The sequence below is a fragment of the Cyprinodon tularosa genome, unplaced genomic scaffold (genome assembly GCF_016077235.1).
Source record: "Cyprinodon tularosa strain WSP-4 unplaced genomic scaffold, ASM1607723v1 ctg660, whole genome shotgun sequence".
In the NCBI taxonomy this organism is placed as follows: domain Eukaryota; kingdom Metazoa; phylum Chordata; class Actinopteri; order Cyprinodontiformes; family Cyprinodontidae; genus Cyprinodon; species Cyprinodon tularosa.
In genome coordinates, this window is record NW_024039408.1 from 76,899 (window position 1) to 102,787 (window position 25,889).

The window sequence follows — 25,889 nt, forward strand, 5'->3', positions numbered from 1 at the left end:
CATGCAGTCCCACAGAGACCATGTTGAGCCTGAGGTTTCTTCCTCAAGGGTCTTGCTCAGGGAGCACGGGTGACAGTCTGCACGAGTGGGGGATCGAACTCATAACCTCAGGATTCAAAGCCACTAGACCATTACTCCCCACTGTGGCTTCATGCTTGCTCATCATGGACAGGTTCTCTCAACCTGTGTTATCCCATCTTCCAGGTCCCTGAGTGAAGCTCTAGTATCAGCTCATGCAGTCCACTGGATCTCCCCAAAGAGCTCAGCAGACCGTCTCTCTAACCAGCAGTCTACAGACTGACCAAACTTATCTATCTCCACTCCACCACCAGTTTCAGGCCTGGGGGGAAAACTTTGCTTCTGTTCATGCATTCCTGCTGAGGTCTGAGCACCAAAGACAAAGTAATTGTATCAATAAATTTCTTCTAATTGTCTTTTGTCTTTGTGAGTTTTTCAGATTGAACTCAATGCAGTCATAAGGTTTTCAGAAAGCATTCTCCTGAAAGGTCTCCTAAAGTTCCAACGTCTGTAAAAATGGATAACTAAAATACACAACAGACACAATGCATTTGATAAATTTGTTAGAAATAAAAGTTACTCAATCCTTAAACTGATATGTTAAAATTGATTTAAGCTCTAAAACCCCAGAAAATTCCTGTGCTTTATAAAGCAGGATGACAGCATACATACCTGGCTGCCCAGGAGGTCCTGGAGGACCTCTATAACCATCTCCTTTGCTGCCTTTTAGACCTCTTTCTCCGCTGTCTCCTGTGAACATAAACATTGTTTAAAACGTTTATAATTTCAGTTCAACATGTTTTCTAAAGCAGGTAAGAGATTTAATGTTCACACCTTTGAAAAAACTCATGTTTAATTTTAAGTTTTTCGAGAAAGTGAGGCTGTCAGTAATTCTTTTGTCCAACAAAATCAGGAACATGTAACAATTTCACTTGATATCAATACGATATGATTAACAACATTTTTTAAAAGATGGGAATGACCAAAATCTGAATAGCTGATACAGATTTAAGGGGGAAATACGGAAACAACAACTTAAAAACAACAGAAAATCTAGTTGCATTATCAGAACTTTCAGAAATAAATTATCTTTATTATTTATTACATAGAATATTCGAAAAGAAGCAAGAGAACAACTGGAAGTTTCTAATAGTTATTTTACCCTGTTGGAATGAGGAATATGCACAGATGAGCTAAATCTGTCCTATTTGTAGGTTCTCGTTTCAGTTTAAAAACATGTCATATCAAACCTTTGATGCCTGCGGGACCCTGCATTCCAGGGGGTCCAGGGTAGCCTGGAGCACCACTTCTTCCGGGGTATCCTGGAGCTCCCATAGACCCTTTTGGACCTGGTGCTCCTGGCTCACCTGGTGGTCCCTTCACGGTTTGGCAGGATTCACAGCTTGCTTGGAGGGAAAGGCTTTGGAGCATTGCTGGGAGTTGGTCTGAAGGGTACATCAAGAATAAGATAATTTATTTTGGTATCAGGTGTTACTTTAATATGATGAGGGTATATTCAAAACAAAAAAGTTATAGAAAAGCATGGAAACAGAATTTTTGGAAAGTTGGTTGTTTCAAAAAGGCCCAGTAGATGATGAATCAGTTGGTATTTCCATTCAGGTTTGCAAACTGCTGAGTCATTTAGAATTGACCCCTTGGTTAAATCAACCACCCATTGACATACCTGACCATTTGGTCACATAAAATGATAAAAGCATTCCTATAGCTTAGAATGAGAAGTTTATAAATACACACTGGTGGTGCAACGAATGGAAAACACCATGTTGTGTTGCCACCTTTGATTACAGTAGCTGAAAGGGGACAAATTTGTTGACCTGTTTATGAACTTGTATTGTCTGTGGAGGAGCAGGAGTATGAAATGAGGAAAGACAACAGGGTTTATCGGTCTACTTGCCCCTTTCTGACCATCTTTGCTCTTTGTAACAGAGCACTGATGATGTCAGCATAACTTAAAAATGACGACGTCTCAAAAACAAAAAAGGTATAAACAAAAGATCTATGGCATAAATATGCACTGATAAAGCACTAAAAAGTAGACCACTGTGGTTCAATTAGAAGACTAATTGGAGGGGATGGTTGACCTCTGGATGACCTAGAAAATAATCTTTAATATCTCTGAAAAAAAAGTAGCAAAAATGATCATTTTACTGCACAAATCTGCACTAATTAAGCACCCACCATTTCGTCTCTTTGGAGACTTTTGTCCTATGGGTGGGGTGTCAGCTCCACACAGCTTAGTTAGTGTGGTGTCTTACTGTGATGTGCGGTGGTTATTTTGCTTTTTACAAGGCCTTTTGCCGTACTTCTTGACTGACCAGATGTTCCCTATGTCTTTCACTGATTTTTTGGCTCTACTATCAAATTAGCCATTTGTATTTAGCCCATTACCTGTTAAATGTAAATAAGGCTTCTTCAAGATGGCCTCTGGCTAAACAAAAGAATGGAAGCTGATTTTTATGTCACCAAAGGGTAGCAAGTATGTAGTGCAGGGCACTGATAGCAAAAGAAGTCTCCCTATGAGTGTCGGCCAGTAATGGAGCCATGGACGTATTCTCCATCCAACACTCTACCATCAGAGTTAGGGTGGGGAGTTCGATTTGTCTTTTCAAAGGTAGATAAACAGAATTAAAACCATACATACTGCGGAAAACATCGGTACACAGCTTAAGAAGATGTTCATCTGAAGGAGTCTTGCCCTGAAACAAACATGTATACCATAGGTCAAGTTACAAAGACAGAAAATTAAACACAATTTCATCTTGTTTGTAATTATTTCTCTATATTAACAGGAACCTCTTGACACACACACAAAACAGAACTTTCTCTCTAACATCATTCAGCCTTTATTCTGATTGCATCTTTAAGCTCCTTCCATCAAAATTAAACTTGGGGACTCTAGAGAGTTTCTGTTTACCGGTTTTCCAGGGTATCCAGGTTGGCCCGGCTGACCTGGCAGTCCATCTTGGCCAGGAAAGCCCCGGGGACCGACAATGCCCAAATGGCCCGTATCACCCTTCTTTCCTTCAGGCCCCCTTGGCCCACTTTCACCTCTCACTCCTCTCTGGAGGGAAATAAAGGGCAGTAGAAAATGGCATTGTGATTTTTGTATTATAATAACTGACCTGAGAAGAAATCTTTCTTTGGTAAATATACTCCTTAGATGGAAACTAGAACAGTGTCTTATATACAGTAATTACAGTAACAATTCGTGTATGTATTCATATTGATTTTATTGGAATTTTATGTATAAATTAACACAAAGTAGCATAAGCTGATGTGGAAAAAAAAACAGTTCCTGGATATGCCATTAAGAGACACTGCAAATTGGTTAGTATTAAAGTTACAGAGAGTTAATGCAGGGTTGGGTAATCACAATGGAGCCGCTGCAGGACTCAAGAAGCTCCAGAGATCCACAGCTAAGAAGAATCTGTTGGCAGGTATACTGTGAATCGGGTCTTTGTGGAAGAGAGTTGACACTGAACATGATTTTCAAGCAAATTATTCTCATGAAGAGGGCGGCTTAATAACATTGCCAGGCCAAAGGCGCCACTACACCTGTAAAGTATGCCAAGCAAAATTGAAAAATCTGAAACTTTTGTGCTTTTTCACAATACCCTGGCTGTATTGTAGGGTGAAGAAGGCCAGCAACAATTATTTTTTTCAATCAAAATGGAAGATGGAGAAAATAACAACAAAGGATGAAGCAAGGAAAGGTTTGTTGGTGGGTTCTAAAAAAGTTGTTTTAATTAAGCCCAAGAGGAACTGTTCATCTCTCAGGCTGATTAGGATTTACCACTGTCCTCCTTCGATATACCGCTATCTGATTCTAAAGTTATTTCTGGCCAGCCTCCACCTCTCCACTGCTCTTGCACTCTCTCTGCCCATTAAGCTTTTCTGATTTTCCACTGTGGTTCCTTAGCTCCGTATGAGGACAGCATCGTCCTGGTTCCCTCCTGAGGTTCTAGCTCTGATTTCCCTGCTGCTGCTGTCTGAGCTCCAGAATGCCGCCTAACCTCACCTCAACCTCCATGAAAAACCATAGCTAAATAAAGCATTGCAACTCACTTTGTAAGATGTTTGAGATCTTGAGATGTTAAAGTGACACTCAAACCAACAGATTCATTGATGTAGTAAAGCCTTTCATCTACTGTGCGAATTTCAGTCGTTCACCAGACAATTTGCTGGCGAAATTTAAGGTGAGCAAAAGCATGTGAAACTGGCAATTTTTTTTTATATTACATATAGTGTAAAGAAACATAAACATGGAAAAGTGGCTATTGGTCTGTGCTTATATAGCGCCTTTTTAAATGAGATGGCAGCGAATGACTGAATTATAGCCACAGCAATACACTGACATAAGCAAGGCTGCCATACACTGCGACCATCTGACCACCATGAGTCAGCAATGCAGGTTAAGTAGAAGAAAGACTCATGAGGACCCATGAGACTCTCAAAAATGGTAAATGGCGTGTACCTAGTGCTTTTTCAAGTCAGAAGACTCGACCAAAGGGTTTTACTCTACGTTCAGCCATTCACACACACACACTGATGCTGCGAGCTATGCTGTAGCTACAATTGCCCCGTGGCTCACTGCCAGAAGCAACGATGAAAAGTCTTTTGAAAAGGCTGAAAGCCGAAGACAAAAACTTGAACCAGCAACCCTCTGGTTGGAAGGCCATTTCCTGCATCCAAGGCTACTGTCACCCCATACATTTTTCCTAGGTGGTCAAAATGTCCTACCCTCATTTCAAATGGCATGCCCAGTCAGAAAAAAACACAATCTGTGTGGTTGCACAGGTCCCGCAGCCTTTGTGAAAGCATGAGCTTCTAAAGCATCAAGGCTGTGGTATATTTCCTACTGAGTTCATCAGTAAGACAGAATAGAAGTCTAACAAACCTCTCCTTTCAGTCCCCTGGGTCCGACTTCGCCCTGCCAGGAAAAAAAAGAAGATTTAAGAGGAAGATTACAGGGATTGATAAAGTTAATTTCTAACTGTTGAAATTGTTGAGCCTGTAGTTCAAAGATTTCATGTGTTCATCAAAGGGGAGTTTGAAGCAACAGAGGAGTTTAGTTGCGGCTGCTAAGTTGATGGATGCATGAGTAAACATCCTTTTTTTATGCTGATAACAGTAAAAACAATCCTATTCCTATACTCTCCAGTCTAGGTAAGGGCAATGTTGTAAATAGATAATCCCTTACTAAAATACTGCGTCCCTGTTTGTGTTTTTGGTAACAGAATGTTGTTTTTCCTGATAGAAGGCTCTGAGGAAGATTGACTAGAACTTAGGTTTGCTGTAGATCGTTTTATTTAATTAATATTAGTTGGTCCTCATCCATGCTGATCTGGCTTTCTGATAGTTCCTTGGTACTGCCAGTAGGTGGCGCCTTGTTTGTTCGTGTCTTCTTATCTTGCTTAGTGCTGGAATTCTATTTAGGCTCAAAAAACAACTAACTCAACACTATCATAATGAACACTCTGAATATATAACCTTATTTCATCAGGATAAAATAATTTCAAATTGCATTTGGAAACTTTTTTTATTATTAAATCTGTTTTCTTTAATTGGAGTAATCTTTCTTGTGTTTTGGCTGTACATGGGTAGAACATCTTTTCCTTAATCATTCAATCCAATTAAAAGGGGCTTCAATCAAAGAAAAAAAAATGTAAATAAAAAAGAAGTTAAAATAAAATATTGAAAGGAACGTTTATTTTGTTGTTAATTTTTAATTTGAAGTGAAAACAAAAGAAAACTGTTTCATTAAAAATGCGTTCAAATGAAAATTTTTAAATCTCAAATATATTTTTGCATTGAAAATCTTCTGTTGATTGAAGTGACTTTTTTTATTGATTTATTGTTTTTGCTTGAAGCAACTTATTTTTTTTATTGAATTATAAATACAGTAATGTCCTACCCATAATATGGCCAAAACAAAAAAACAAAATTACTTCAATTGAAAAGTTGCTTCAAACAAAAAACCCTCACTACTAAAAAAATAGAAAACATTTTCAAAGAAAAACATTGTTCAAATGTGTTTTTTTTTTTGCCTGTTATATTTTTGTATTCACAAACTTGTTTCTTTGATTGAAAAAAGTTTTTTTTGATTGAAGTTGTTTTTTTTATTGAAAATATTTTTGACTGAAACAAATAAAAAATAAAAAAAGGATATATCAACATTAAGGCTTTGAAAATATATAGGTTCTGCTGCCCTCTAGTGGAGGCACAGACACTCACAGGCACGCCGGGAGTCCCTGGTTCTCCATCTTCTCCTCGCTCCCCCTGCAAACAAACACATGATCGTTTGTCTTGTGTGCCATTTTATGTTGTGTGAGAAAAACAAAAAGCTCCTTATTACTCCCCGCAGCCATTAAGATAAAACTCCATGAGATGGGGAACAGGGATTAGGCCAAAAAATCCTTTATATGACATTTTATCTAATGAGTCTTTTTCCATCACACATACTGCACCTCTTTATTTAAATCTCAGTTCTAGAACTAAACTAGCTTTACAGAGGTGGACATGCAAAAGAAAGCGAACTTGACATTCTGTGTGAATTCACCTCAACAGCAATTTCTATGCATGAGTTAACCTGACAGTAGTTGTTTTTTGTTTTCTTTTTGTAAGAGTGATCTGGAGTACCCAGTGAAAGTCAAACCGTGAACAGGGAGAATCTAAAGACTGACAGCAGAAGATCCCAGGCCAGGATTCAATAGCACTGTTTTACCTGTGAGGCTGTAGAGCCTAGAGAGACCTTCTTTGGCTCTGGTTTACACAATCTAGGCTTTGTGAGGTTTTGATTGAGTTTAGAAAATGTTTTTGTAACTTTGCAACAGTGCAAACGATGCTAAACTACATTACATTAGCTAACTGTAGAATTTCCAAAATTAAACCCGTAATGTCACTGAAAAAGAAGCAACCTTTGGATAAACCATTTGAACAAGCTGATATTTAAATTATATTATTAGAAATCCAATTGGAAAATCTATATTTTAAATGTTTATTTAACTTAAAGATGAATTGTACATGTTATCTATTATTTCATTATTAAATACTGCTATTTAGAAATGTATTTTCAAATTTAATTTCTAAATGGATTTTAAAATCTGTTTTATAATTGGGGTTAAGGTATATTACTTTACAGTTTATTAAGCTTTTGCATATATAAAATGCCCTATTTGCAGCATTTATTTTTTGGGTTATTAAATAACAAATGGATAAACACAATCGTGAAGTTCAGCTGCTTCCTTTGATTCTCAAACTGCAAAGATGAAGTCATATCTTTCAATCAAAGTCCTTAAAAATGATTAAGGCTACTTAATAGCCTATTAAGGCTATTAAATGATTCTGGCTACTTCCTGTTTTTTTTTTTAGTAATCATTTCAAGAGTTTGGGTGCAGATGCAGGTTAAATTTCAGATGTGATCAGGGTTTTTTTTTTTTGTGCTCTAAATTTTAGGATGGTTTACCTTTTCAAGTAAACTGAGATTTTTAAATCTTTACTCAAGACCCGTTTCTATTATTTGGTGTTTGATTACCTTTTAAAATGATAGATTTGGAGTGTATTTAGTTTACTTTTAACCTAAATATATTTTCTTGTTCTGGTTTTCTTGGTTTATGTAATTGAATTGTCAACATTTTGGTAAATAATCTGTTATGTGATACTGAAATAAACTGGCATTTACATTAATAATGATATGAGACTGTGTGTATTCAAATGGTTCAAAACACTTAAAAACTCTTCCCACCATAAAGTTACACCCAGAAGATTTCTGTATGGAAACTATAGACCAGGAACTGCTATGATCATCTTAACATGGTGGAAGAATTCTGGTTTTGAAGAATAAACAGTTTCTTGCAAAAAAAAAAACAACAACCACAAGAAATGCCCCTAAAATGTATCAATTCAGATAAAAATATAAGTTCAGGTAACAAAAATTAATAAAACAAGTTGAATAAAAGAACCATAAAAGGATTGATTTATGTTTCTCTACCTGGTTTCCTTTAGAGCCAGTCTCTCCTCTCTCTCCCTTAAAAGACAAACAAAGTTAGACTCCAGGAAACTTAAATGAAAAACAGGACGGTAAACAGGACTCTATTAAAAGAGAGGCAGTAATGTCCTCTTACTGCGCAGCAATAAAGTAGAGTGAAAGACAAGTGTTTTTTAACATATACATATTAAGGTAAAGTTGTGAGAATTTCCAGAATACTTCATGGAGGCTTCCTAAAGCCTTTTGTAAATCAAGGCAGACATCCGTCTGATGCGTTGAATCTCACCTTATGACCTTTAAAGCCTGGTAGCCCTCTAGCACCCGGCTGGCCTGCAAAGCCCGGCTCCCCCACCAACCCCTGAAGAAGTCAAAAGTTACAGATCTTTATCAGAAAAGTCCTCTTCTTAGAATCAATCTGATATACAGGAAAAATCCTCCATAAAGTGTTTTGATCTGAGCCTGTAAAAAATAACTATCTATTAGGGATTATTATGTCCTTTAAACAGTGCTGTGGTGAAGACCATACAAACTGAGACTATGGAGTGAATTTTGTTCCATTATTGTTGCAAATAACATATTTCATAAATTGTAAAAATTTATAGGAAAAAAATGCAATCCAGAAATGAAACTTTGAAAAATCCTTTAATATAAGAAAAATGATTTGTGTCTACCTTTGCTGTTTTCTCAGATTTTGTTTTTTCTTATTATTTTGTTTTTAAATAAAGTTGGGAAGATGGGCTGTGTCACTCTAGGGACTTTAGATGATTCTTCTGAGCGATGTGTTTGGGATCATTATCCTCCAGAAGAACAAGCCATGTTAAATCTTCAATGCTTTCACCGATGGAAGGAGGATTTGGTTTAATATTTCACCATTCTGTTCACCGGGGCCTTTTCATTTCCCTCTATACTGAAAAGTCTTCCTGTGCATTAAAATGGCTCCAATGCTTGATGCTTCCTCTCCCCTGTTTCACAACTAATCATGTTTGTTAGAAGAGCATTCCTCTTCCACCAAACATGATGAGTTGATTTATGCCTAAAATTTGGACTTTGGTTACTGATCACACAATTTTCTCCCAGTCCTCGTCTGGATCATCCATATGCCCCTCAGTAAACTTTAGAGACGCCAGGACAATTCCTGATGGTAGCCTTTGTTCTTTGGTCCCAGCTCTCTGCAGGTCATTCGCCTGCTCACTGCTCTCATGGTCATCAGACCTCACAGGATCAAATCTTCCATGGGGCCCCAGTTGGAAGGACGTTATCAATGATCTTGTATGTCTTTCATTTCCTTCCACTTGCTCCCACAGTTGGTTTATTCACATAATTTACAGATTATTCTTTAAAATCCCACAATGTAGGTAACTCGTATTGTAAATCATTCACTGCAATACCAGTTGTTCTTTAACTGCACATTAATATAGCTTTTTTCTTTATTGTATGTGATCTTTGGAAGAAAAAAAATGAAAAGGGCCCAAAGAGACCCTTTAGGTACCTCACATATTAGGCCCGCAGAAATGGACATAATGTGATCTAAAGACTTAATGACACTATATTCATATTTTCTAGTATTTTTTTTTGTAGTTATTTTTTAAACATTGTCATCCAGAGGACTTTAGCACTTTAGAGACTGAGGCAGAAGGTGGAAAGGATTTTGTTGACAGCTACTGAAGTTGGATTATCATACAGTTATGCCTTTATGTTGTGACACAGCTTTTTGCTTCAGCCACCATAAGGATTGTATTGTATAATTTAAGTTTCTTAATGATCCTGAAATCCTTTCAAAGTGAGTGAAGCAGGTCAGAGCAGACTGGGAGAAGGTAAACACTCCACAGTGTTCTTTCTCTGCTTGGAACATTATAATAAGGAAGTGTGTGTTTTTTCCCCTGATTAAAGGGTCCCTTGGTTGTTCATTAAAACATGGATGAATAGATACTTTTTGGCCCCGCTGTATGTCTAAGGGGACCTTTAGGACCATCATCTGCTGACTGAAAATTTCTCTAACAAAGCATCTCTATGTTTGCACAATATTACTTTCATCAATCTGTTTGTGATTTGTTTTAGAATAAATAAATGAATTAGGCGAATATTAAAACATGAGTTTCTTAAAAAGATACCAGTTGATGTTATCATTGGATTATGGTTCTAAATGTAAAAAAAAAACATTGTGAAATGTTTGTTTTTACCAACATTAAGTGACTTCAAAAACATTAAATACATTGAGACTGGTTACACCCAAAAGATAATCTTTACTCACTTTTAGTCCTGGAAGACCAGGGGGGCCGGCAACTCCTGGATCACCACACTTCCCCTTAAAAGCAAAGGAGAAAGATTCTTAACCTCATCCATACAGATCTGGATCATATGTTCAATCTGTGACCTTCTCAATGACCGGCACACTGGAAAATATGACCAACTAAGCATCATCATCTGTTTGTTTTTAGTGTTTTGTAACAACAGGCACCCTGGAATGAAATTGTGGGGATCGGACCGGGTACTTGCAACCTAAACACTACGACAACACTCCCCCACTGAGCCCATGGAACAGATCAACATGCAAGTTAGAGAGAATATAGGCTGAACTCCTTTATAATCGTATTGACTCTCAAACATGGATGCTGGAACTCTACGGCGTCTCCGTCTGCAAAGCTTGGCCATGTTTTAAGAAACCATTTTCATGTCCTTAGAATATAAGCATTTGAACAGTTTCTCTCTGAGTTTCAAAGCTCAAGAAGTAGAATCTAACAGTAATGTTAAAAAGCTGTTTCAGCCTGACTAAGATGAAGATCTTGCTAAAAAACCTTGCAGTGTCAAGTGTAATTAATTGTTTGTTGCTGTGTAACTCTATAAAGAATTCAGGGAAAAAATATTAAAAAAAACATGTTTGCCTCCATTAAAAGCTTTAAGTGTAATGAAAAATAAATGAAAGGGGTTTAACTTCAACATATATAAATTCCAAACAAAGTGAACCCCTCTAAGGAAGCTTTGTTAGTTATTAGTGGAATCAGTATCAGAAAAAGGGAGAAAACTGTCGCGCAGTTATTATGATAACTACTTATCACTGACCTTGGGTCCATCTTGACCGATCTCTCCAGGTGGACCCTGGGGTCCTTGGATTCCCTGGAAAAAGAGAGGGAACAGGTGAGGAAAGATTAGGGGAATAGGGAGAGAGAGGAAACATGTTGGCCGACTGAAATTCCACTGTCATCAGCATAGCATAAAATCTATCAGGAACAAGGAGCAGGCTTCAGGCGTGTTTAATACTATTGTCATTAACGGAAATTATGGGGGTTTAAATCCAAACTTGACTTTGTTTAAAATCAATGCCAATATCCTCTAATGAAATATCTTGATATTTGTCAAACCTGATTTTTTTTCCTCTACACTCGTATATTGCACCATCAGTAGTTTGCATAAAATAAAGTTGCACAAGTTTAAAAGGTCAATATTATTATTTTCTCAGTAATCTTTTCTTTAAAGCTGTTTGCAAAAGACTGATATCACACTGTCGTCAGCATAGGTAACACCTGTCAGGGACTGACAGTTTTTGCCTTTGGCTGCTCTCATTAAGAGTAATTTGTTAAATTATGATACTTTAAATGCAATGCAATCTCAGCTCCCCTCCACTAGTGTTGTGGGAAAAAAGTATTCAACTAATCACCCTAGTTAAATAAATGGAGATCGATGAATTTCACTCAGTCAGCACATTTATTCATATCTTTGCAAAGAGAGAACAGTCATCATACAGTCCTAATGGCAGCATTCTGCTCTGTTCTGCTAGAGCAGCGTTCGTTCCTCCTTACTTACAACAATGGAAAGTAGTCAGAGTCAAAACAAATTACACACACTTTGGTTAAACAGTAACATGTTTTGAATAAACCTTGAGAAAGAATCTGTTTTTTTATGGGAAGAAGCTATGTCTGGTTTACAAACACCAGCCTGCAGAGAATGGTGTGGCCTTGAAAGTGAAACAGAGTGAAAACTTTTATAGTGAGTAAATATGATAAATTAATATATAACAGAAGAGAAATAAAATATTTCTGACAACAACTAGTTAGAACAATAGAAGCCTCCTGGATGAGAGGAGAAATGTCTTCTGGAAAACTTAACGTCCAGTTGCCTAAACTGAACTTTTCAAGCTTGACCTGGATGACAGAATTTTCACAGATATGTGTTTAGATACAAAATTGACCATTTAAAATTACTTATTACAGATGTATATTAACAGAACCAAAAATCTAACTGTAATAATTACTTGGCAATAACCAAGAAATCATAAACCATCATAGATATGTCATAACAGGACTTATTAACCTTTAAAAAGTTATTAAGATGTGTTAACTTTACATTACTCTGTCATGTGTGATTTCCTTAACTTTGGCTGTCATGAGACCACTTTAATTATTCAAAGTATGTAAAGTTAAACATGTAGAACTGGTTGTGAAGATGTCATTAATAGGTATAATGCTGAGAGATTGCTTTAAAGAGTCAGTAATTACCTTTCCTCAGTTTAAGGAGCACAAATAGGACAAGTTGCAGGATGCAAAACAGTTTTATAATATCAAATGCTTTAATGATAGGGTCTTTATCACAGTGTAAAGTGATATTAATGCATTCATATAGTCCCCACCAGGTAGGAAAAATTTGTACACACACACAGATTCTGCTTACCATCATGTCTTCTACATGCACACCCCTATATAGATAGGATTAACTTGCTCAGAGAAGTCAGAGCAGTGTTCAGGGTTCTACTGCCCTCTTGTGTTCAGACTTGAATGTTACAAATAAGCAACAGCAATTTGCAACCTTTTCAAATCTTGTTTTGCAGATTTCATTGTTGGCAACAACAATATAGGTCCATGCAGAGACCACTGAGACAAAAGGGGAAATCTGTTGAAAAGGGTTCAATTCTTTAAATTAAGATGTCCCCCACACACCCAAAAAAGAAGTGGCAAATTGAATCTATTTTTGAATATATTAATAGACCCCATGCTCATTAAGCATCTATCTAATTAAATCAGTTAGGATCAGTGTGAAGTTTGGGATTTGATTACTAATGAAGAGCTCATAGAAGTCAGAGTAGTGTTTGGCTCTCTGCTGCCATCTTGTGTTCAGGCTTGTATATTACAAGCTAATAAATTCCCCCCCCCCTGTGATTTTTTTTTTTTTTTTTTATTCAATCATTTAAAGCTTTTTACACACCTTTACTAGCAGAAGGGAAGATTTTTAAGGAAATGACAATAATAATCTGTTCATGTTTTGAATTCTAATTGTTTTCAATAAACAGAAATAAGACAAATATCTGATAACTTCTAAAAGAATGCTGAAAAAATATATATTTGTATTGTCATTTTGTTTACACATAGTATATACAACACAAAATAAAATAAAAATGTTGAAAAAGAAGTTACTACTGACCATGTTTCCTTTGAGACCAGGTGGCCCCTGAGGCCCAGGTAAGCCTTGTTCGCCCTAAGAGAAACACAGGGATTATATTAGGAACGTACAACCAACACGACCTCCACCAGAAGTTTAGATATTACCGGAGATCCCTGCAGGCCCACTTCACCAGGAGGTCCCTTAGAACCCTGTGGATGACAGAAATGAATGAAGTTCAGATCAAATGTGCTTCTTGTTGAGCTGTCTACTTTTAAGGCTTGGCTTAAAACTTTCCTTTTTGATAAAGCTTATAGTTAGAGTGGCTCAGGTTATCCTGAGCTATCTCTATAGTTGGTTTACAACCAATCAGACAACCACGCATATGATGCAAATACAAACTTTTCCTTTTGAAAGAAAATCCCTTATAGAGGTCAGGTGTTCAACCTTTAACAATATAAACTCTATAGCTCTTTGGTGACATAACAAATGGCATAAAAAAACATTTTAGATGCAGTTTTTAATGTTAGTGTTACAAAACAACACTTTTGCATTGTGGGCCCGCCTCCCACGACATGATTGGTCTGTTTTAGAGTAGTTCGCTAGGTACAAATTAAACGTAACTAGAGACACAGTGATGTCATGATGATGCTTCAGATTTGGCAGGTAAATGTAGCAGTGTTATGCGATCTCATGACAAAAAACAGCACTGTGTAGCTACTGTTAGCATGAGACTTTGAGAAGTAAATACATTTGATACATATCATGCTTTACAGAGTGCAAATAAAGTAGAATGCAAATGTTAGCTGAATATAAAACTAATGCTATTAGAACACAAAAAAGGTTTCAGTTAATTGAAGGTTAAAAGGTTAATAAGCAGTTTTTTTAAAGAGTCAAGGGAGTCATTTGCACGATTGCAGCTTTATAAAACCCCAATTTGAGCCAAAATTTAATCTATTTATGAAAAAAATAAAATAGTAATGATTCTGCCCTTTGTGGACTTCTTTTTTTTTTTTTTTTACAAACTTTGTTTATTTGGTTTTTAACAAGAATAGCATAGCCATACATTTACAATGTGATGCATATAAAACAAATCATACAATTCCCTTGAGTTATAAGAACAAAACAAAAAACACAACAAAACGACCTCCAATCACTCCCAGGCAATAAGAAAAAGTCATAAGAAAAAGGACACAAGCACACATACAAAAAAAAGTTTTGAAATAGATAAAAATTAAGATGCATTCTGCTACACCTAAAAAAAAATAAATAAATAAATAAATAAAAATAATAATTAAAAAAAATAATAAAAAGTACAGTTTGTGCCCAGGAAAGCAAATATGGAACCATAAGAAAAGGAAAATCCAAGAAAAAGGACACAGGATGAGCAGACAAATATATATACGAAGGATTAGACTGGGACAGAATCAAAATTAACTTGACCAACCAGTCGTCGTAATGGCTGCCAGATTTCTGCAAATTTGTCAGAGGAACCCCGTAGTGACATCCTAATTTTTTCAAGTTTAAGAAAATAAACAATATCCCTCAACCAAAGTATTAAAGAAGGAGGTTGTGGTGATTTCCATTTAAGAAGAATTATCCTCCTTGCAATAATGGTCATAAAGGACAAAGAATTTTACCCTTTGTGGACTTCTGTTTGTTTTTTTCAGTTACACTTTGATTTATGTCATTCTGTTCTGTTGGTCACTGGTTTCTTTTCCATTTTGTGTTATATTTAAGCAGTGTTGTATTTTTTGAGTTACTATCTGTTGCACCCTTGTGCAAGTCTCCTTTCCTCTAGCTCCCTGCTAGTTACTTTTATCCACACCTGCTCCCTATCAGCTGATTAGCCCATTCTTTGTTCTGTCCCCCATATATACACCTCCTGTGCAGTTCCTCATTGATGGATTTTCTTAATTGCTTTGCTCCTCATATGTGTATTGCATCTCCTGGTTTTGTGTTTCTTTTTTCCTTGTTACTGGATTTGTGTTGTTGCTACCTGCATTTAAATTAAATCTGCAAGAACTAATCTCTGCAACTGGGTCCTCAACTAACTTCTGACAAAAATGTCATTCTAAAACCTCGCTCTGCATCCTGAGGAGGACGAAATTTTACATTCCAACATTAAAAAAATTCCAAGATTGACAACAATAACATACTGTTTATGCAATATGTTATTTAAACTTTTCAAGCAACAGACAGAATTTACATTAGACTTCTTTAAGAACATTACATTCTGTCTGAGTCTAAGACAGTAAATCTTCAACTCAATGGAACAAACATGGAGACAGTTTTATGTTTTGTTACAAGGCAGTAAGAACCTAGACAATATATACAACAGTAAAAACTATACATCGCAATAAAACTAGCTGCCTGCTAACATCAGTCTGATTAGTGGGGGTGGTTTGGGTTTACATTCCTGGAAGAAACAAAATTAGATCCTATGTTAGGAAATATTTTGATTCTATTCATCAAAAGGGTGTGAGGAGCAAAAGACAAAAACAAGAGTTTTGCCTTTTGGATTTATTGGAAACGACTTTACTCCTAATCGTGATCCTTCTAGAGTTGATAAAGTCTGGGTTGATCATATGTATATCCGTTGCAATTGGACACAAGTTTATGTTGTAAAACCTAAAATTACTTTCAACTCACCGGGGCACCTTTCGGTCCAACGGCACCAACTGGTCCAACGTCACCTCTCTCACCCTGAGGAGACAGGAACAATGGCATTGTTACATTCCACCTCAAAGACATTGGTGTTCTCTTTTTCTTTGTTGTTAACCATTGCGTTAACATCACTCTGGGTGTATATATACATCCAGAATGAGGAAGTCGCTGGTCATCGACAAAAAACGAAATGTTATTTGTTACCTCTGTCCAGCTATGACTGGAAACCAATTAGGCTGGCTGTGTTTTTCTATGGTTTGGGATTTTTAGCTTTTCTTAGTCCACTCTACTTCCTACCTCAGACTTTTTAGACCATTTTACTCATAAATGTCAGAAAAAAAAAAGAGGCATAAGATAGAGCCTTGAGGAACTCCATGAGTGATTTTGTACTAGCTCAGACTTTTGTTTTAAACTGCAAACCTACCCTAGTTCCAGCTACAAGTTATTTGTGGTCTCTGTATTAAGTTTGCACATCCAGAGATGGAAGTTCTTACTCATCTTTTTTACCACACTCGTTAAGACCCAGCATCTGTGGACCTGACAGATAATAGATCTATTTGTTCTATTACTTATTTTTACTCTGTTCTGCCACAAGCAACAATATTAATTTTGGACACTGAGGACCAATGTGCATGCTAGTTTTCTTTGCAAACTCTTAAGGTGTGTTCACACCAAATACGACCTGGGAATCAAAAACGGTTAAATACTGACATTTCAACACGCGGTCAAACACAGGTCATGATGCTTTGATGCAGACATAAGTGGTGAAAAAGCAAATCCCTTTCTGAACAGCGTAAATGGGGATGAGGACGAGGAAAATCAAATATGGCTGGTTCTCAGCAAGTGATACACAGTGGAACATTAATGGCTCAGGATTTAGCAGGACAGAAATACAACAGACCAAGCTTAGTTCAGACGTCTTAACTGAAATAAGGTTGACTTGGAGTTGAATGATTTTTATTCATAAATTCTTATATTTTAAATGTGATCTGTGAATTTATTATTGTTAATGGTTTGATAATCCTAACACACAGCCAGTTTGGTGTGTGTTCACAGAACAACACATGACAGTTCGAAAGTTGGTCGATTAAATCATAAAGTTATAACAGAATTTAATTTCCTAACAGTTCAAAAACAAATAAATGCTTTGATCTACTTTTTTAAATTGTATGTTTATGCTCACTGACCAGGTAGGTTCCAATGTTGAGTCTTTTACAACCCTTTAAATATTGCATCAGAGTCACCAACAGTCAAACGTTTCTCCTGCATTTGCTGTGAATCTCTGCAACTCTACTTTAAAGCGGACGGTCATGCCTTGGGAGGTTTCTAGCTGTGCCAGTATCTTCTTTGCAGATGATGGACTTAGCATTCTTATTTTTAAAGCCATGTATAAATTTATTCCATTTCAGAACTATGCACTTTTTTGTGTCGCTCACATAAAATCTCAGTAAAACAATGTAATGTACAAAACAGCTCAAGGCAATTTAAGACATTTTCAACGTTCTGTTTTGTTCATTTCTAAACCACTATGACATTTACTCAAGCTATGTGCAAGCAGCATTTCAAGGTAGGGCTACCTGACATTTGCATTCCATGAATATAATCGTGCATTTTCTTCCTTCAAACCTCTGAAACACCTTCTGGTCATAGAGTAAAGAATACGAAACTGATCATATTATAAAACTTAAATAAAGAAGCTCATACTTTATCCATGCCATTAAGGTGATTCTACCTGAAATCCATTCTCTAGATTTGCCCAGAGAAAAAGTTTAGGGACTTTATGTTGGATTTTTTATGCCATGAGTTCATTTCTGGCAACAGTTTTTACAGCTCATGCAGTGAGTCCTGTGGTCAGAGCTCTCACAGGGAGCGGGTGGGCGGCTTGTTAAAAACCCCAAAACCGAGGCGACAAACAAACATGCTCAAACCCACAATACAACAATATTAATTCTTCAGCAAGAGCATCTTATACCGCTGATCTATATTTGCTGACTCTGTTATGACAGTTAATGGTACCCAAACTGGTTCCAGGGTGGACCACAGCAATACGCTGGTAATGAACTAGTAAAATAAGCTGTAAAATATATTCTGGAACAGGATTGGAATTCAGTCATAAATCCTTTCTCCTCTGGTTTCCTTTAATGTGATTCTGTCCAGTTTAACTACTTAATTTAGAATCTACCACATTTTGAGGATGAAGTAGCTCCTTTCTTTGTTCTGAGGTATTAAATTACACAATTTAATGAGTATATTTCTATGAACTTTGAATATTTAACATTTTTAAGAAAATGTATTTTATTAGCAAGGGATTGAGTTTTCTTATTTTTAAATAAAAAGTACTACTGAAGATCTATGTTCTTTTGAAGAGACAGCTTACTTTTGTGAGTTTTAACATGTTTCCAAATTAAGTCTTTAAAGGCTGGCATTCTATAACTTTTACATTTGTTCCTGGTCTAAATCAAAGGAATCACATGGCTTAATAAACATAAAATCCACGTCATGCTGTCAAGGGCTTAACCTAAACAGAGAAAAGGAATTTTAAGCCAAAGTGGAAGGGCATTGATGGTCGCCATGATAAGTGCTATCTGAATAGTACTGAGAGTCAGGAAGGAGATAGGAAAAGGAAGTAGAATGCTTCCTATTATAGTTATGATAATAACAAGCTTACTGGCTAAAAAACTTAAATAGGTGATTTCTTATCAAATTGCGAAGACACTGACATGTGGGTGATCAAATCATAGGGAATATTGCAGATAATTTAATAACTTTGCTATTAAATTATCATGCCAAGTGATCAATGCCCGCTCAAATACACAAATGTGTGTAGTGCACTTTGCAGCTTCTGGGGTGACATTCCGTTTTTTCAGCTTCACAGCAATGCAAAATGGTGCCACCATGAAAAAAAATACACGGTGAGTTTGCTTTTTTCAGAAAATGTACTAATTGTTGGCCAAAGTGAAATGTGGTGAAAATCTCAATGGGAGCAGGGTATAAAAATGATGGGGATGTATATAAAGATGTATCAACCCAGAATTTGGCTTTTTCATGTTTTTGAGGGTTAAAGTTTTCAGATACAGTCATAACACCTTACTAAGTACAACTTACAACTTTTCCCTCAGATGAAAGTAAAATAGATTGGCATGTGGTTCAACCTAAAAAGCTTCCCAGAAACAGTCCAAGTTCATAGTCTTTAGTTCCAACCTGGTGATCTCAAAGCATTATCACATCGTAATGTTCTAGTTATGCCCTGTGGTAACCCACCAACTGCAATCTGCTCAAGAAAACCACATAATGGCAGCCAGGAAGAAGCCTTATCAGATTCTAGCACCAGTTCAACTGGATCCTTCAGGCTTTAAAGAGCAGCAGCTCACCCCCATCCTTCCAGTAAAACATCTTCTCCTTGCAAAAACGTTGCATATCTTAGTCATTCATGATTGTCCCCAGCTGTTTATCTAAAAACCCAACCTTGGAAGAAACTACAGATGCAAAGAAAAGTTTATTATTAGTATTATTTCCCCGCTGATTGAAAACTTTGGCAAACTGCAAGAGAAGCACTTTGAAAGTAGGTCTTTTATAAGGTGTATAGTCATTCCTCCTAAACTTATTCAATTTTGTTAAATTACAGCCCTAAACTGTTTCAATAGTATTTTGACATCGAAACTATCAATTATATAGGAAAATGTTTAAATATTCCCTTTTGTATTTTTATTCAGCCCATTTTATTTTCTTATCGCAAAATCAAAAACAGAAATTTACTATTTACTTAAAAGTTACGCAAGTTTTCTTTTACACTGCAGAATTATATATTAGAGGGTTTTAAATGTTCGTATTGAGATTTTAAAGTACATTCAGGCCTAAATATGTCAAAAAATCTTAGGAAGTGAGAAAATTAATCAGGTTAACAGAAATTAGCTTCAAGGTGAATCTAAATCAGGGATTTCCAAACATTTCATATCCTGACAACCAAAAATTTAAATAAGACAAATTGGCAACTCCCTAAAAAAATACTATAATTACTTGACTCTACATTTAATTTTAACATATAAAATTGTCATGGTTTTGGTTCTGTTGAAGGTTTAACTCTGAGTTTTTATTGGTCTTGTTTCCATTCTTGTGTTCTAGTTATCTTTTATTATATTTTAGTTCTTAGCTATTTCCTGTTTGCTCTCTTGTTTCAGTTTCCTTCCTCCTAGCTCCCTTCCTGCCTCCTCTGTTCACACCTGCTCCCAATCTGCTAATTAGCCTGGTCTTTGTTTCTCTCTCCCATTTATTCTCCTCCTTTTGAGCCACTCTTTGGAGGTCTGTCATAATTTTTTTTCCCCCTTGCAAATATTCCAGGTTTTCAGTATTTTTGTGGATTCTGAGGATTTATGTTTATGGATTTTTGCTTCTGTTACCCTTTTTGTTATCAAACCTTCAAGTTAACATCTCAAGCTTTTGTGTCTGCATTTGGGTCCTCTCAAACCTCCACTGTGACTAAATGAAATAATTATATTTAATTTTAAATTAATACATTTTAAATTTATTTAAATGATCATTTAAAACATTTTTCATTATTTGATAAGACATTTAATTGTGAATTTACAATTACATGTCATATTTAATATGTGAATCATGTAATGGATCAGCAGTTCCCAAACATTTCAGTCTGTGACCAGCAGCCCCATTACATCACAATGGTTTTGAAAACCATATTACAACCCTCAACTTGGTTATCCCTACTTTGAAAACTCCTGCTCTAGAGCAGCGACTGCCAACCAGGGGTAATAGTACCCCTAGTGGTCCACCAATGCATTGCAGGGGGTATGTGAAAACATTTCATATTTTACTTCCTAGATAAAGAAATACAATAAAATCGGGATTGGGTGGGTTTTACTCTGTAAGGACTCAAATTTAAAATAAACCAAGATTTTATCAACCAAGAAGATAGAAAGTAAATGCCCTAATCAATATTTTCATGGAAGACTAGAGTGGGTATCGGTGCTGTGCACCTGCACTACTACCCTGAGAGTGAGAGTGGAGAGATGGGGGCAGAGACAAAGGTCACAAGAGAAGAACGCACCAAAGCAGCTGCAGTTAAGGATAAATGGCTAAAATATCCGATTGCTGCAGATTCAGGAGAAGGTCAGGTGTTTCATTAACACAATAAATGATAGTTAAATTGAGATTGAGAATCTGAATATTATTTTGCTTTTGCTTTTTTCCTGATTTGCCAAGTTTCGATCTTTGTATAGGGGACTTAATCAGAAGAGCTCCAATTAGAAGATTTTTAACTTGATTTTGTACTTATTAACTTTTCAGGCAACATATGAAATGTTCAGGTTAAGGAAATTAAATAAATATTTATCATTTTGTAATCAGTTATACTTTCTATTTTAGGAAAACAATCAACACATTTGACCAAGGGGGAACTGATGAAGTGATAAAATGGCTAAGGGGGTATAAAAGTCAGAAAAGGTTGGTAGCCCCTGCTCTAGAAGAGCTGCAGATGTCCATGGCTACTGGTAGCAATGAAAGGGAAAACCTTTAGTAGTTGTGTTTGCAGTTTAAAGTGATGTGTGGGGGGGGGACAAGGCAAACATGTGGAAGAAGTTTCTGGCATCACAGGAAACCAAAAATAAACCATTGGGCTACATGCAAAGCTCCATTGCTCAGAAAATTAACTCTTCAAACCACCCTGAACACACCGTCCCCTTTATTAAACATGGTGATCGCAGCTTTATGTTATCAGGAAATCAGATTTTTGTGAGTACAGGGAAGCTAGTCAGAGGCGGATGGAGTTAAATACAGAGCAAGAAAACTAATAGTTTTGAGACTAAGGTGGAGGTTTGGTTTGTAGGACCACAATCATGACCACGGAGCCAAAGCTGCAACGAAACACTGCAAATTATTTAGCTCTTTCCTAAACAAAAAGAAATATTTAGATTTAGAAGTGTGAGATGATTTTTCTGTTAAAATCAAAAGTTAATTTTTCTTACAGAAAAGACAGATATTTTTACTTGCTTTAAGTTTCTTTTGCTTCACACTATTGATTTTTATCCTATTTTAAGACCCCCCCCGCCCTTTGTGTAGGCCAGACCCAAATCAAATCCAACTGCCTGTTTTCTGAATCACTGGAACAACACAAATCTGTTGCTATTTATTGGTATCTTTAGGTTTGTAAACGTGGGGAAAACATAAAGTGCATGGATTTTCTTCGTTTGGAAGTATCATGTTAAAAAACAAAGTTTCCAAAGTAATAATGAAAAAAAAACAAGAAAGATGCATATTATTGGTTCTTTAATCATCATTCCAATAGGACACCTAAACTCGGAAGTTATTTGAAAAACTTGTTAAAACTTCCAAGCCTACCTTATTATATCAGTCGTTGAATCTTTTATCATTTCGAGTCACTATTACAAGTCATTATAAATGTCCCAAAGAGCTACTTGTGAACTTTTTGGACTATGAATACAATTTTTTTTGGTAATGGGCTGTTTTATATACAAGAAATTGCAATTACCCTTCATTTGAGCAGGTAAGTAAACTCTTACCTTTCTCTTTTGGCACATATTACTGAAGGGGGTTCATACGAGAGGATCGTTGTGCTGCCTTATCCCCCAATTTTTATAATGAATGCATAGAACAACATAAAACATCTTAAAACTTATTTTGATCCTCTAAGGAAAGCCACTCTCCCAATTTAATCTACCAATGTGATCCACTCTTTAGTGTGAACCCCACTAAACAAATCAAGGGAAAATACATTTATTTCAAGAAGATTTGACTTACTTTTGTTCATGTATAGGATCGTAGAAAAAAAATTAGTTTCTCATTTATTTTTCCAATGCATTTTTTTGTCCTTTTATAATTTAAGGTTGTTTTTCAGCCTTAATCTTAGAGTTTAATCTAGAGACTCAGCCGGTTAAAAACTTAGACTAAGATGCCTCACAGCTTTTAGTGATTTAAATTACTGCTCTGCTTAATTCTTGCTTTGAAACTATGTTCCAGACACACAATACATTCAATTGTGGTTCGCTGTAATTTTTTTATCAGCCTCTTTTGTTTATAACTTTTGTATTTAGAGCTTCAGTCCCCAGACGAGAAGATGATCCAGTTTTTAAGAGAATGTAATAGTAAACTGGGAATTAGTCTTCCTTTAAACAAAGGACAGCGCCACATCAACTTCTCTGGACCTGTCTATTTTCCCTTATTTTAGACATCCCCACATTTCTGTCCCGCTTGTCATTTATTGGACCATTGTGGGCGTCTTGGCTGCTTAATTATGAGGTCTGCTGCTCGTACTGGTTTATGCGCGTAGTGTGGTGAGACACTTCAAAAGAAAACAGAGGCAGTGAAGAGCAAATTCAGTTGTTTCGTTGCGACAAACATACTGCAAACTGCATTTAACATCAGGGCTGATTTAGAGGAAGAAGCAGCTCTTCGTCTGTGTTGACAGCTTAAACTGAGACACATGGTGCTGAAATCCTCATTGCTCATATTTGGTCCACAGGGGACAGACGTCAATCTAAAGCTGGACCGTGGATTGGTTCAGGCTGTCAATGTCAACAATAAGTCCTCATCTAATAAAACGGGAGCTTTGTCTGACTTTGATTAATCCGCCACTTTCAGCGATCGCAAGGGGGAGGAACCAATAAAAATAGTTTAGACTTTTTGGTTATTCCGCAATTAACATGATTTCTTTACTTTCTTCACAAGCTCATATCATAGCAAACGGTCTAAAATATGCACATATTAGTTTATTTCTATAGCACTAATTCACAACAAGTTAGTCTACAGAGAGAATTCAATCAGATCATGCATTCAGATTGGCTCAAAGTTTTCAATCAAGCCAAATGGAGAGCAATCCCTCACTCCTAGCATGCATTTAGCAACAGTGGAGAGGATAACAGACTAAGAATCTCCAACAGAACCAGGCTTTCTGTGATCGGCCTTCTGCTGAGGTCGACTAGGGTTCAAGGAGACAGAAGCAGACACAGAAAACAACATAGAGGCACTGATCTGTAAATACTTTCTACGTTTAAAAAGGTAAACTAGCTGCTCAGGAGGCTCTGTCTAAGAAAGAAACAGTTGATTAGATGAGCTCTGAAACAGTTTTCATATCAAAAGATAAAAGACGGTACAGTTAGTCACAGTAAAAGCTGAGTCCACAACAATATCTAGGAGAGAAATAGGACTAAACACTGAAAAACGCTGTCAGATCTATAATCTAAGCAAAATGAAAATAACATTAAACTGATGAACCATTAGCAGAGAAAAAAGAAGGTTTGTCTCCCTCTGGGGATTTTTTTTTTAGTTGTTTAAAACAAGCTTGTTTTCATTAAGTGAAGAATATAAACTTAACTCAAGTAAGAGTAGTAATACCTAGGACGCTACTACTAGAAGCCTATGGTGGTCTCTATGTATGAAGACTAAAACCCAAACCCAACATGGAGATCTCCTTTTGTTTCTTGCATCTGTTACTTGTGACAAACAAGTGACGATTTAGAGGTCTAACAGCCTGGTAGAGCAACAACTTCAGGCTGACTTTTATATTTAGGAGGCCTCTGAAGTAAATTACAAGCACATGGGTTAAAAATAACCCAGCCGTAGACCTTTTCTCTATTTGTCTGCACAACTAGGTAATTTTGTTGATAATAGGTCATCATTCAGAGTTAAAACGAGAGCAGAAGTTTCCCGTTTTACACACCGAAACAACTTACTGTGCTTATTGAGATAACAATTATACATTTCCTGATTATAGGGTAGAAATATGAGACTGTATCTTTGTCACATCAAACCTCACACATCCTCAGCCGAGTTACTCATAACGCGCATCGTAAACTCAGTCTGATAATGAGAGACCTAATCCTGCATCAAAGATGCGTTTTTAATCTCCAGCGCCACGCTGGGTCGGTGGTGCGACGTGTAAACGCAGCAACATTGTGATTAAAGGCCGATGTGACAGCCTGAAGGCCCTGCATGCCGTATCTGTCTCTAGGCCTCATTAACATGCAATGGAGCTGTCACGGATGATCGGGAGGAGATTTTCTACAGTAGATAGGCAATGTTTCCTCAGGAGACCACACTGCTTGCTAATTTGGTTCACATGCGGATCTTTATTTTGTCGCCTTTCTATCCCTGGCTGCTGTGGGAACGACATCACTGCACAGCAGCACGATTAGAACTGAATACCTTTCTCTTACTTATAGCAAATATTTACATCCCCACCCTGTCCCACTATGCTACTGGTGAATGTAGGAAAACCCTCCTTGGGTCATTAGAATTCCCAGATTCCCAGAAAAGAAAAGGGCTACAGGGAATACCAGCCGTTTGTTGTCCAACATGGTGAGCAGGAGAGAGGTATGAAAAGGAGATCCTTTTAACTGACAGAAATGTCTGGTGTTGATTTATTTAGTCTGAGCCTGAAGTGTTTCCCAACAATATGACCGATGGAATGTTTAATGTGTTAAATAGTTAGGAATAAACTTTGCCCCAAACTGTGATTTTATTTATACTGAAGTCAATCAAGGCTTTATCACAGCAATAATTTTTTTTATTTCCAGTGTTGGTGTTCTATGTTTAATACGGAAGAGGATTAGGGCCACTGAAAAAAAAAAGTAAACTGATTTTTACATTTTATTTCAGTTTAACATGGGAAAAAAGTCAGAATTCTGAGAAAAAAGTCAGAATTCTGAGAAAAAAGTCAGAATTCTGACATTAAAGTCAGAATTCTGACTTTTTTCCCATACTATACTGGAATAAAATTAAAAAAAATCAGTTAACTTCTTTTTTTTTTTCCAGTGGCCCTAATCCTCTTCTGTAGTTTAAGGTATGGAGCTAATTT

At 36.5% G+C, this 25,889-nt stretch overlaps 1 protein-coding gene across 1 annotated transcript in view; it reads right to left on the reverse strand.

Moving 5' to 3' along the window:
- si:dkey-225n22.4 (collagen alpha-1(XXI) chain) overlaps window positions 1-25,889 on the reverse strand; it is a 62,346-nt gene that overhangs the window by 2,701 nt on the left and 33,756 nt on the right. The window contains exons 18-30 of the mRNA XM_038309471.1: window positions 16,049-16,102; window positions 13,564-13,608; window positions 13,439-13,492; window positions 11,087-11,140; window positions 10,278-10,331; window positions 8,313-8,384; window positions 8,030-8,065; window positions 6,274-6,318; window positions 4,937-4,969; window positions 2,954-3,100; window positions 2,681-2,735; window positions 1,269-1,463; window positions 691-768 (exon numbers count right to left, since the gene is read on the reverse strand). Coding sequence (XP_038165399.1) covers window positions 691-768; window positions 1,269-1,463; window positions 2,681-2,735; window positions 2,954-3,100; window positions 4,937-4,969; window positions 6,274-6,318; window positions 8,030-8,065; window positions 8,313-8,384; window positions 10,278-10,331; window positions 11,087-11,140; window positions 13,439-13,492; window positions 13,564-13,608; window positions 16,049-16,102 — 922 coding nt within the window. The remainder of the gene's footprint in view (window positions 1-690; window positions 769-1,268; window positions 1,464-2,680; window positions 2,736-2,953; window positions 3,101-4,936; window positions 4,970-6,273; window positions 6,319-8,029; window positions 8,066-8,312; window positions 8,385-10,277; window positions 10,332-11,086; window positions 11,141-13,438; window positions 13,493-13,563; window positions 13,609-16,048; window positions 16,103-25,889) is intronic.